Genomic DNA, 13952 nt, shown 5'->3' with positions numbered 1-13952 from the left:
CCTGATTTCCCATCTAACTTCGAGCAAAGCATCCTGTGTGCGGAGAGGAATGAGCAGGACTGTTGTGGTGAAGGACTCTCTGAAGGAAGCTTTCTCAGGCATTTCTCTGCTAAAACTTCAGGAAACTTTTCAAAACACCTTCCAGGAAGCAGATATTATTACTGTTTGGCTCTCCAGAAAATTACCAAACAAATCGCCTTGGACATCCAAAAAAAAAACTGTCACCAAGACTTTTGTTCTTGACTGGTCCACTTTTCCTCTAACAGGACCACTTCCACCATGTGGCTGTCACTGCCATTGCTTTACTCTACTTTGTCTATACTATCATAATGGTAAAGCCGTACTTCATCTCCTGTTACAATTTTTGGGAGAAATGTTTCCGAATCTTGATTTGATTTGTTTAAGGTTTGTGTTGAGGGTTCCACTCTTGTTTGCAGCTAATCTAGATGGAACAGTTTGAGCACATATGGAGCAGCAAGGTTGCTCCACTTTAATTTTTCAGTCAGAATTGTAACCACTGGACCTTTGCAATGTTTATGGTATTGGTTTATTATTTTCTTTTAATCATCAGTACTCTTCAATCAGGGCATGAACAAGATTAATTTTTAGTCATAAATTATGTAGATAGGTGGTCTGCCCCTTTGGATTTATTTCTCATCATTGTCTTGTTCCTTCTTAAAACAAACTGTAAACTGCTGTTTCTTTGGAATATTGTCAAAGCTTCAGTAATTCAGCCACTCTTCTCTATAGGCTTTACAATAAATATGATGCTTCTTCTTCCTTTAATTTTAGCAGAATTAATGTTGTTCTCTCTGATAGTGGATTTTTTCAAATTTGTGCTATAGCTTTTCAGTGTCTCTAACTTTAATCCACTCAGACATGTTTTTTAAAAAAAGCATGAATCAGGCTGGCGCTGCGGCTCACTAGGCTAATCCTCCGCCTTGCGGCGCTGGCACACTGGGTTCTAGTCCCTGTCAGGGCGCCGGATTCTGTCCCAGTTGCCCCTCTTCCAGGCCAGCTCTCTGCTGTGGCCAGGGAGTGCAGTGGAGGATGGCCCAAGTGCTTGGGCCCTGCACCCCATGGGAGACCAGGATAAGTACCTGGCTCCTGCCATCGGATCAGCGTGGTGCGCCGGCCACAGTGCGCCGGCCGCAGCGGCCATTGGAGGGTGAACCAATGGCAAAGGAAGACCTTTCTGTCTCTCTCTCTCTCTCTCACTGTCCACTCCGTCTGTCAAAAAAAAAAAAAAAAAAAAAAGCATGAATCAGTTTTGGTGCAAAAAACTTTCTTGAAATCTATGCAGTTTTTCCTAATACATATTCTCAAGGACTTTCTGAAGAGCTCTTATAGTCCCAAAACTGTATTATTATATTTAAAAAAAAAACACACTGAGTGTTTATAACCAGTCAGAAAATATTATCAGTAGCTAATGATACTATTTATGAAGTGAAATATTAAATGTTCTTATGGTAAACCACCATTCTGTGTGCGTAGTACAATTATACATTAAATCATTTATGTAGTTCATAACAAAAGAAAATCACTTGCACAATACACATCAAATTTCACCCCAGCTTTTTTAAGAAATTTTGCTCTTCAACCAAACTCAAGTGTATGTCAAAGGACATTAAAATACAACATTTTGATGTGAATAATTATATTATACAGGAAATTATTATTGTTTGTATCTAGAGTTAAACAATCTTCAAAGAATCACCTAAGAGTATCAGGTCAAAAACGGTAAGCTAACACAATTACTGTGGATACTCAATTAAGTCAAAATTCCAAATGATTAGTTTTTATGATTCAGAAATGACATTTAAAACAACTCTTCTGACTGCATTTTATTTGCTGTCACTATAGAAAGAGTGAAGTAAGGAAGAAAATACATTGCAGAATCAGTTGTTTCACGTGAAATTCTTCCTATCTGAGTTACCTTAGTAAGGCACTCCATATCACTGGCCCTGAATTTTCCTGTCTTTCACTTATTAAAGGCTAAAATATTTAAATGAAATTAAATTGGAAACATTTTTAAACTACAGTTATTGTGAATATACGAATGTATTTCTGTTGCACTTCAAGGTATGATACTGTGTCAGACACCCAAAGGACATGAAGAGAAGTCAAACACATACCCATACCTATTTCACAAAGCAAAATATGTATTTCTACTAAGTAGTACATGGAATGCAAACTCAAAGAATTAACTGCTTGAAGAAGATCCAGAAAGTTTCCCTTTGGACAGACATTAAAGGATAAGTACCTGACAAATAAAGACACCTCACAAGGAAGGAAAAGGTATCATTGCAACTGGCAACATCAACAACAGGAAAAGAAAATACTAAGACACAGATTTTGTGAACCTGACTGTGAAAAAAGAGCATCTCCAGCTTTGACATTCTGCTTTATATGCACATAACCTGCTACTTTCAACAAACACTGTCACAAAATATAAAAGGATGAAATCATTTTCTAAAATCCTGCTTTTGTAATGACAAAAATCCAATAAGTTTTCTACATTTTATTGAGAGGAGCATCATGTTGGGCCACATGTGTATTCAGTGTTGTGCAATAATCAATAATATATGCAGCATGCTGACCCTAATTATTAGAGATGTAGCATTGAAGACTAGTGGCACTTCTTAAGTCAAGGAAGTGAACAAAATAGAAAAAAGAAAGTTTCTTAACAAAAGATAAGATTAGTCAAAAAGTTCATTGGAACATGTGATGTAATTTTCCATTATTTGTTTTAGATGAAAGAATAACATTCAGATTTTGATATTTATTCCAATCTTAGTTACTCTTAAAAGAAAATCTAATAAACAAACACATTTTATTCTGTAGTTGAGCTCATTATTTTTACTCTAGTGATCTGTATCTTTCATTTAGCAACCTGCCAACAAATCCTTCACTAATCAACCAATCCCTAAGTGCCTAAAAATACATAACTTCAAAAGGCAAAGTTCCTAATTAGATGAAAATGAGTAAGTTTTCAAACACAACATTTGAATCCAAATAATTACCTAGTCACATATATCTACTTACTTACTTAAATTTTGCTTTCATATTTTATAATTAGCAATAAAACAGCATATGACATCAACAAAGTAATGATATGTACTTAAAGCAAAATGATTAGCTCCCCTAGAGAGCAATTAAAATGTTATTTTATAGTCATTTAAGAAAAAGAATAAAATTTCTCAGAAACAATGCTGTGGTTTTCATTAAATAAATCTGCTAATTATATGCAATTTCAAACTGATAAAGATATATCAAATTGATAGTTGTATACTTTCCTTTTAATCACTAAATTGATGCAAGGGCCTGAGATGTTACAAGTTTTCCCCCAAAGTCTTTGGAAATCTATTTTGAAATTAATGAGTATATGTCTGAGACTCAAATGATTGAAGGCATTAGATAAGGAACACTGGATCAGTCAAGACTAGAACAGCGAACAGCAATTCTTAGAAATATTGGTACCCATCTTAGATTTTGAAAGAATAGAAAGAAAGGAATATTGAGCTTATGAGTAAACATTTCATAAATTGCAGAAAATCAGTTGTAAATTTTGTGTTTGAACTTCTCAAAAATGCCCGGTTGCTCCTCTTCCAGTCCAGCTCTCTGCTGTGGCCCGGGAAGGCAGTGGAGGATGGCCCAAGTGCTTGGGCCCTGCACCCGCATTGGAGACCAGGAGGAAACACCTGGCTCCTGGCTTCAGATCAGCGCAACATGCTGGCCGTAGCGGCCATTTGGGGGGTGAACCAACGGAAAAGGAAGACCTTTCTCTCTGTCTCTCTCTCTCTCACTGTCTAACTCTGCCTGTCACAAAAAGAAAATGTATTCCTTTCTACTATGTGAAATTCCTTGATATTTTAAAATATTTTATTACTTTCAGAAAATTTCAGATAATCAGAACAACACCATATATGTAATGTTAATACATGGCATGAATTCTCTGTAATGTAGTATAGGACCTGGTGCGGCGCTGCTCCTTAAGCTGCCACTTGTGATGCCAGCATCTCATATCATAGCGCCGGTTCAAGTCTGTTATTCCACCTCCAAGACAGCTTCCTGCCAATGCACCTGGGTGACAGCAGAAGACTCCTGCCACCCATGTGAGAGGCAACAATAGATTTCCTGGCTCCTGGCTTCAGCCTGAAGCTGATGCTTTGGGGAGTAAACCAGTGGATGGAAGTTCTGCTTCTCTCTGTCTCTCCACCTTGCTCTCTGCAGTTCTGCATTTCAAATAAGTAAGTCTTTAAAAAATTAACTATGCAATATTATCAATTTAAAAATTAAAAATTAGTATGAAAAACATATATAATGTCAAAAACTTTGAGAAGTCTTCAAAAAATAATGGAAAATGCATTTTATGAAAACCCTATTTATGGATTTTCTGCACAAAAATAATTCTATCTTTTAATTCTATTTCCCACATAGTTGTTGAACTAAGCTTATAACTGTTTAATTAAGAGGAAAAGATTCAATACGATAGATCCAAAAGAATGCAAGGACAGTTTGCCATTAAGAAATTAATGTCTCGTATATCTGGGTCAAAGGAGCCCCAAAATCAAAATACTTCTAACTATAAAGAAAGTTGACGAAATTCAACATTCTAACTTGATTAAAAGTAAGGAAACAAAATTCACTACTTTACAAACCAAGACTAGAAATATTTTCTAAAACAAAATGTGGAATAACCTCCTCCAATAAATAGTTACTCCTGAAAGGTGAAACGCTGAATCATTTCTCAATAATTAAAGTAAAAAGATAAGTAAGCAGTTAGTATTCAGAATTATTTTAGAAGAACTAAATAACAAGAAATGTGGAGTAGAAATGAAGTAATTATTACAATCCTGAAGAAAAAAGAAAACATAAGTCAAAAAATGTATGACCTAAATATGAAAAGATAATGACTACCAATTATTAACAAAGAGAAAATAAAATTGAAAGAGATATAAAACTATACAATCTAGCAATATATGTAATGAGAAATATTCTGTATTTATATGAAAAAAGCTATGTGACTTTACTAAAACATAATAAAAACAGAAAAACCTATTATAATCCTAGATAGAAAACTGAACATAGTAAGGGCATAATTTTTATCAAAGTAACTTATAATTTAACATAATAGCAATAAAAATATCACCTAAATTCAAATAACCAATTTGAAGTGGTTAAAGTCATCTTGAGGAATCAATGATGGAAACAGCTGAATTGAGTTTTTGAAGAAAGGCAGAAGTAAATGATAGACTTACTCTTATCCATCATTAGGATACATAATACAGTTAAAATAAGGTAATGTATACAACTCAGAAATTTAAGAGATTTCGATAGTGATACTACTTTTTTAAGAATATGTTCTGTAATGTATTGGAGTCAAACAGATATTTTGAGATTCAATGATTCTTTACAGCCCTTGTCTCTTCCATTGAGGAACAGTGTTTGTTTGTTTTTTTTCTTTTCCTCCATGCTACTTGTTGAATTCTTTTCTTAGTGTAGGGCTAACTATATAATCATTAAGTAAACTTAAAATAGATCTTTGTAAAAATTAAGAGTAGGAATTTGAGAGGAAGGAGGAGGAAGGGTTGGAATGTAGGCAGGAGGGAAAGTGTGAGGGGGAAGTGTTACTATGTACCTAAATCTGTGTATATGAAATACATGAAACTTGTATAATCTAAATAAGATTTTTTTTAAAAAAAGAAAATATGCATTAAAAAGAATCTGTTCAAATCAATAAGAAACACACGAAAATGAGTGGGCAATTAAAAAGATTCAACTAGTTAATGAAACTATGGACAAATGTCTTCAAAGAAACAAAAATTTATTTAATATAGGCTTTTCTCCTATTAATGTTTAGTTTCTTAAAATCCAAATAAATATCTGTAGTTGTACAACTGGCACTTCTTAATTTTTTTCTTGGAGTAAAATCCAAGCCAATTGATAATGAGTCAAGAGTCCTAAAAGTGTTTCTATCTTTTGCTTAAAGATTTCTGCTTTGGGGATTCTGACCTTTCTATAGCTTCCGGTACATACTGTGCCTGACTTTTTCCACCATAGGGCAGCTGTTGAAAAGTAACGATAAGCCACTCAGACATGTTCTATATTATATCCTAGATAAGAGAAAATGATTTGAAGACAAAAATAAAAGCTTAATTTCTGGGGAAAAAAAAAAAAAAAAAAAAAAAAAAAGCTTTGAGCTCCAAAATACTAATTTTGACTAGATTAGAACATATTGTGTAACTAATTCACACCTCTATCAACAAGACTGGCTATGCACAAGAAAGCAACACCTACGGCACTACTGCATATGATCACATTTTTTGTGCACTGTACAACTTCAGGCCCTAGGGGGAAAAAAACAGTAAGCTTTTCCACATTCCAACAGCAGAAAGTAAGGGTAAGATGCAGGTTAATCAGCTAAGCTTTTTTTGTTAGATAAGACTCAGTATCTCCCACACCAAACAATCCATGTTGTATGCCTTCTGCTACCTCAGTTTATCCTTATAGTAACCTTAATACTTTTAGTATTAAGCAAGTAGTAATTCCAGTAAAAAGTCAGAGTCTGGGAAAGTTTCTGGCCTGAACAGCTGACACTAAACTTCAAATCTGTGACTGCCATGGGTCTATTATAAAACAAACATATATATTTGGTTTTGAAAACTTTTCCTAATACAAAAAGAATAGATTTCATGTACTTCTTAGATACAGTTCTAAGATGATAACCATACTTCTCTCCTTCTTTCTCTCCCTCAATCCCCCTTTCTTCCTTCCTTCCACCCTCCTTCCCTCCCTCTCTCCTTTTATATTCCTTTAATTTTTACAATAACATAATTTCAATTTACTTTCTGATTACAGGCTTAATGCACCACTAACCATAATGTACAATAAGTAACTTAGAGCAAAAGCCAGTTTAAAGATTTAAATACATATATTTATTATTTTAAATATATCTTCTATACGTCACAGGAATGCAACTTTCTTTAAAGACACTGATAACTTTACCCCTTTGTGGATTACCTGTGATGGTGCAAAACCAGACATGTGAAAAGCTGAAAATACAAGTGGCACCTCAGCCTTCAAAAGCATTTCAATATAGTGAGTGCTGCAAAAATATATTGGATGGATTCCAGATTCTACAGTTTCAGTAGGTAGGTACTTCTGCAGAAAAAAGAAATCAAGAATTAAATAATTAAAATATAGATAACTGTGAATAATGAAACATCCCCCACTTAACTAAACTCTTTTGCTCCAAAACTGTGCTTCAAAATTAATGTGGTAGCATGACAAAACTGTCCAATTGTGATTACTAAATGTAAATTAAAATCAGAATGTTAAGCATTGTATACAGAAGAAATCTCAATAAAGGCAGTGTTATATATCTTTCCAAGACACAGAAATATACTTTGAAATTTTGATGATTTCAATCATTTTGGAATAATGACAAGCATAGTTGCATTAAATTATAAATGTATGATTGAGTGCATGAGTAATAAATGCTTTATATTTTAATGTTAAATTATTTGAATATGCTTAATATTGTTGGTTTTGGCCAATAATCCATATAATATTAAAAAGCTGTAGCTGTGTCAGCTTTTGAGGAAATTTGTCTAGTCTCTTTTTCTACATTGATTTTTTTTTTTAAAGATTTACTTTTTTATTTGAAAGACAGAGTTACAGAGAGAGGTAGAGCCAGAGAGAAAAAGAGGTCTTCCATTCCGCTGGTTCACTCCCCAAATGACTGCAACAGCCAGAGCTGAGCTGATCCAAAGCCAGAGGCCAGGAACTTTTTCCGGGTCTCTCATGTAGGTGCAGGGGCCCAAGGACTTGGGCCATCTTCGACCGCTTTCCCAGGCCATGGCAGAAAACTGGATGGGAAGTAGAGCAGCCAGGACTTGCTACAGGCTGGGGCTTTAACTCATTGTGCCACTGCGCAAGCCCCTCTATATTGATATTAACCTAGAACTAAAACTGAATTAACAACAATCCAAACTGGAAACTCATCTCTAAAACTGTAGGAAACTAATAATGCATTATCATCATAATTCTCAGGCCAAATATTCTGTCTTTATGTTTTATTTGTATATGTTTATGTGCATCTGCATGTAACTTATGCATGCAAACACACACATGCATGTATTTACAATGTTGGTTTCTCAGCCATTTCATCCTAAATTTGGGTATTTTCTCAATTTAGTTGATAGGTGCAATTTATCCCTGCGAATGATCAGTGTTTTACTGTGTGCTACTTTAAATCCAACATCTACAACAGAATTTGTTTTAAACAAAGAGTAGTAAACTTCAAAATATATTGTGTTAAAAAAGATGATTTAACTAGCAGTTATATTAAAATTTGATAATAAAATTACATCTGGAAGATTTTACATAATTTAGAGAATTTCTAAAAGGCATTTTATTTTCCTACCCTACTGGACAACTCTTATTTTAAAGCTTTTTTAAACAAAATAAATTTAATATTTTAAAGTAAAAGAAGTTAAATTCATACTAATTATATTAGGATTGAATATGAAAAATTTCTTTCAATCTTTATTGCTAAGCTGCTTTATAGATTCAATCTGAATGATAACTAAAGTTTCTGAAATCATGAAGTCAGCTTATCAATGATTTTCCTGTTTTGTCATTTGTTATCATAACTGATCATTTTTATTTCATATTATAGAACTATATGTCAGTAGGCATATATACAAAATATGGAAATACTAAATGTTTTTATGACAGGTGGACCAAGACACAAATCATAGTACATTTAAAAAACAACAATTCTATGCACTGATGAAGGAATACATAGATATCTCATTAAATGAATATATTATAGACATACATATATATTTCTAGAACAAAAAGCAACTTCCTAGACAGTAATTAAAAATAGTATGGACTGAGTGAGAATCAGTGTCCACTGATACATCTTCTCTAAAACATATGATGTGTTTCACTTACGACTATTTGTTGAAAGAATAAATCCAGTACATATTAATAAAAGAAAAAATCAACATATACATTTATCATAATTTTGATGCAAACTAAGGTAATGCTTTTCTGAATACACATGTAATAGTAGTTAAAATTCTATGTATAAGAAATGATTCTTATATGGTATCTTTTCCATGTTGCATTGGAAACACCTTTAAAAGTAGGCCCATTAATATATAGAGACAATAGATTAATTATATTCTGAAAGAAAACAAGCCATTGTTATGTAATAGAGTCCCAATTTTGAAGCAAAGTTCTTCTGCCCTATAAATTAAACTCTGTGGGAGGACATTCTGTTATAGTTTTTGGTAACCAACACAGTTCCTAAACCTTGCAGAGTAACTGCTCAACATATTACTGATTGATAGTAAAAACACATATAAATAATTTCACCTGGTAAGCTATGGTAAACTTACTTATGATAATAGTTTTATTAGCTGGTATATTAATTGTAATTTCATAGCTTGAATTTGCAGTAAGTGGTGGACCAAAAAATCACTTGATAATGATAGCTCTGAGTCACATGAATATAACAAAAGGTTCTCTGGATTATCAAATATAAATTATGAATAGTGGTTTAGACACAGTTCCCTCAAAGAATAAGTATTACTCAGAATTAAGTAGAAACATGCAGGATAAAAACATATGAAAATATATACTATCCAAAGATAAAACTGCAAAAAATCAGTAAAAATATTGTCCTAGGTGATTGCAGAAAGGAACATATTGTGAAGCAAGCACTCTATAATACTCATTAATCTATTTTACTTTATTGATTTAAAATAAAATATATACACTTAGTGTTTTTCTTCTACTACAGAGAGTTCTAATGAGTCATTTCATTTCTAACATTAAGAAAATTCTAGTTCTACATTGTCACGAAGATTGAATTAAAAGGCCCTATAAGAAAGACTTGCAACTCTCTAGTACAATATAAATTGATCCAATCTAGTCCAGTTCAGTAATCTATGGGCAGAAAATGGGCCATGCCTTATCAGCAATATTGTAATTTGTAAAGAGGTGAATAGAAAACTTTGAAGATTGTTCAAAATACTGATCCTGTAATTCTAGAAAACATCAATCTCCTCTCAGGAAAAAAAAAAAAAAAAAAACGAGGAAGCTTTACCCTGGTACTCTTTTTATGGCTGACAGCTCGCATGAGTTACTTTTAGTGAGGCTCTAAAATGGGTTACAAGTATGCCATGCCATGCTAATGTTATAAAATTTAAATCTAAATTTATATTCCAATTCTATTAGAATTTTAACTCTGTAAACATTATGAATTAGGTAAGTATTATTCTATGAGGAATAAGAGAGGGCCCCTTAGTAGCTACCCTGTAGAATAACTACTCCTTGACTCTGATCATATTTAGACAAGGCCATGGTCAAAGTGGAAGTTCTCTCCTCCCTTCAGAGAAAGGTACCTCCTTCTTTGATGACCTGTTCTTTCCACTGGGATCTCACTCGCGGAGATCTTTCATTTAGGTTTTTTTTTTTATTTCCCCAGAGTGTCTTGGCTTTCCATGCCTGAAAAACTCTCACGGGCTTTTCAGCCGGATCCACATGCCTTAAGGGCTGATTCTGAGGCCAGAGTGCTGTTTAGGACATCTGCCATTCTATGGGTCTGCTGTGTATCTCACTTCCCATGTTGGATCGTTCTCTCCCTTTTTTATTCTATCAGCTAGTATTTGCAGACACTAGTCTTGTTTATGTGATCCCTTTGGTTCTTAGTCCTATCATTATGATCAATTGTGAACAGAAATTGATCACTGGGACTAGTGAGATGGCATTGGTACATGCCACCTTGATGGGATTGAATTGGAATCCCCTGGTATGTTTCTAACTCTACCGTTTGAGGTAAGTCAGCTTGAGCATGTCCCGAATTGCACATCTCTTCCCTCTCTTACATTTAACAGCGATCACTTTTCAGTTGTCTAAATATGATCAGAGTCATATTGACTTCCATAGCCTTGGCAGCTCATGACAAGAGCCTAGGGTGATTACTGATGCCATAAACAAGAGTGTCAATTTGTTAAGTCAACAACAGGAGTCACTGTGCACTTACTCCTCATGTAGGATCTTTGTCCTTAGTGTGCTGTACATTGAGATTTAATGCTATAACTAGTACTCAAACAGTATTTTTCACTTTATGTTTCTGTGTGGGAGCAAACTGTTGAAATCTTTACTTAATGTACGCTAAACTGATCTTCTGTATATAAAGAGAATTGAAAATGAATCTTGATGTGAATGGAAGGGGAGAGGGAGTGGGAAAGGGGAGGGTTGTAAGTGGGAGGGATGTTATGGGGGGGAAGCCATTGCAATCCATAAGATGTACTTTGAAAATTTATAGTCATTAAATAAAAGTTTGAAAGCAAAAAAAAAAAAATAAAAATAACTACTCCTTGACTTTCCAGTTGAACTATACTCCCTGATTTATCAACAAGGGAGTTTTGTTTGTACATACAAAACATTTTATTTTTATTTTGGAGGTTAATTTACTCATATTTACTGAAGCACTATTCACAATAGCCACAAAATGTAAGCAACCTAAGTGTGTCCATCCATGATGAATGGATAAAGAAATTGTGGTAATATAAACAAAGGAGTACTACTGATGAAATCTTGTCATGTACAACAGCACGGATTGAACAGGGCAACATTATGTAAAGCTAATAGGCCAAGAACAGAAAGACAAGTACCACATAATCTCACTGGTATATGGAATCTAAAAAACATGGTGACATCACAGATGTTAAGAATATAATGATGGGGGCTGGCACTATGGCATAGTGGGTAAAGCCATCGTGTGTAGTGACGGCACCCCATATGGTAACCAGTTCAAGGCCCAGCTGCTTCACTTCAGATCCAGCTCTATGCCATGGCCTGGGGACAGCAGTGGAAGATGGCCACTGCATCTTGGGCCCCTGTGTCTGCATGGGAGACTCAGAAGAAGCTCCTGGCTCCTGGCTTTGGATCGGCTACAGCCATTTCAGTATTTTGGTGAGTGAACCAGTAGATAGAAGACTCTCTCTCTCTCTCTCTCTCTCTCTCTCTCTGCTTCTGGTTCTCTGTAACTCTGCCTTTCAAATAAATAAATCTTTAGAAAAATAAGAAAAAAAACCCCATAATAGTGGTTTTCAGAGGCTGGGTAGGAAGGGATCTGGGAAGGGTAGGGGAAGGAGGATAAAAGGGTACTTGGTTCTAGCTTTTTCATAAGTTTTTATTAAGAGAGAAGGCATGCATGATTGTTACTTTTATTTTAATTTTTAGTTGAGTTTAAGTATTACAACATGGAAAAAAATTCATTTTTCTCAATCTATCAGTTTTCTAATGGCTTCAAGGTCTACAATTAACAAAAGTCTAATTGAAGAAATTCCATAGTGATTGCTTCTTCATTTAGCAAAGTTTTTGTTCCTCAAAAGCAATAATTGAATATAATGATTATTTTTTTTGACAGGCAGAGTGGATAGTGAGAAAGAGAGAGACAGGGAGAAAGGTCTTCCTATGCCGTTGGTCCACCCTCCAATGGCCGCCGCAGCCAGCGTGCTGTGGCCGGCGCACCACGTTGATCTGATGGCAGGAGCCAGGTACTTATCCTCATCTCCCATGGGGTGCAGGGCCCAAGCACTTGGGCCATCCTCCACTGCACTCCCTGGCCACAGCAGAGAGCTGGCCTGGAAGAGGGGCAACCGGGACAGAATCCGGCGCCCCGACCGGGACTAGAACCCGGTGTGCCGGCGCCGCAAGGCGGAGGATTAGCCTAGTGAGCCGCGGCGCCGGCAATTGAATATAATTATTAAATTACTACATTAAACAGGTTTATGGCCTAAATTATTTCATCCTTCATGACCTCAGCTCTGCAGTTCTCTGCCACCTTGAAACTGGATGACTGCTAGAGTGCGTCTCACCCTAGGGCTAGTAGCCACCATGCAGCTCCACTGCTGAGACTCTGCTGTCTTTCCAACCACCCTGCACACACAGGTGGCTGTAGCACCGTAACCCCACTGTTCAAAACCTAGGCCAAGCAGAATCATTTTGATTTCACCTTCCAACCCACCAGAGATCAGATGAATTTCACAGAGAGAAGCTGACACACAGCTGGTGACCTGACACACCTGTAAACACCTGCACCCAACCTGACAGCCAGTGAGGCAGCAGCTCTAACCTGCTGGTGAACCTGCTGTGCAGCCACCTGGCCCATAGCATCCATGGGTGCCCCAGACCAGTGGTTAGCCAGATCATGGCCCTGCCCACTTGGGGAGTGTGCCACAGAACTGCTGGTCATCAGCTTCTACTGGCACCGTGTGTTCATCACAACACTAAGCCAGGCAGCAGTCCTGTCCCTTGCAAAATTGCACCACATCCATGCCGTAATAAACACTTGCAGCCTCAGATACTGGAGCAAACAAAGAAGTTGTTGATAAGGTATGCAGCTGAAGAAACCACACAGAGAGTACAATGCTATGCCGACCTAAAATCAAAGCTAACATCTCATAGAAAATCAACACCTTAGTCTTTCCCTAATGAAAAAAGAACTGTAATATTGGAAAAAATTACAATTACAACAGCACAGACATCAATATAGAGACACATATAGAGACACAAGAAATGTAAGAAAGCAAGGAAACATGCCACTTTCCAGGGAACAAAATAATTTTCATCAGTACTTTTCAAAGAAGAAGGAGTTAAAGTAATGGCATAAAGGGAATTCACTATATTAGTCTTAAGAAGGCTCTGTGAGATAAAGGAAAGTATAAACTAACACTTTAAAGATATAAAAATTGATGCATAATTTTTCAACGCATTTGATGAAGGTAAAGATTTCACAGAAATAACCAAACAAAATTTGTGCAGTCAAAGATTTCAATGAACAAAACAAAAACAATTGAGAACTATAACAAGAGACTGGGTGACACAGTAAAAAGGGTTTCTGAACTTGAAGATTGGTCTTTTTA

The 13952-nt window shown here is 35.5% G+C and overlaps 1 protein-coding gene across 7 annotated transcripts in view; it reads right to left on the bottom strand.

Moving 5' to 3' along the window:
- TBC1D32 (TBC1 domain family member 32) overlaps positions 1–13952 on the bottom strand; it is a 250914-nt gene that overhangs the window by 19532 nt on the left and 217430 nt on the right. For all 7 annotated transcript variants that reach the window (XM_070073655.1, XM_070073654.1, XM_070073652.1 and 4 more), the window contains one exon: positions 7024–7164. In XM_070073655.1, coding sequence (XP_069929756.1) covers positions 7024–7164 — 141 coding nt within the window. The remainder of the gene's footprint in view (positions 1–7023; positions 7165–13952) is intronic.

This window comes from Oryctolagus cuniculus, chromosome 5, assembly GCF_964237555.1.
Source record: "Oryctolagus cuniculus chromosome 5, mOryCun1.1, whole genome shotgun sequence".
Taxonomy (NCBI): Eukaryota; Metazoa; Chordata; class Mammalia; order Lagomorpha; family Leporidae; genus Oryctolagus; species Oryctolagus cuniculus.
This window is presented reverse-complemented; position numbering and strand designations above follow the sequence as displayed.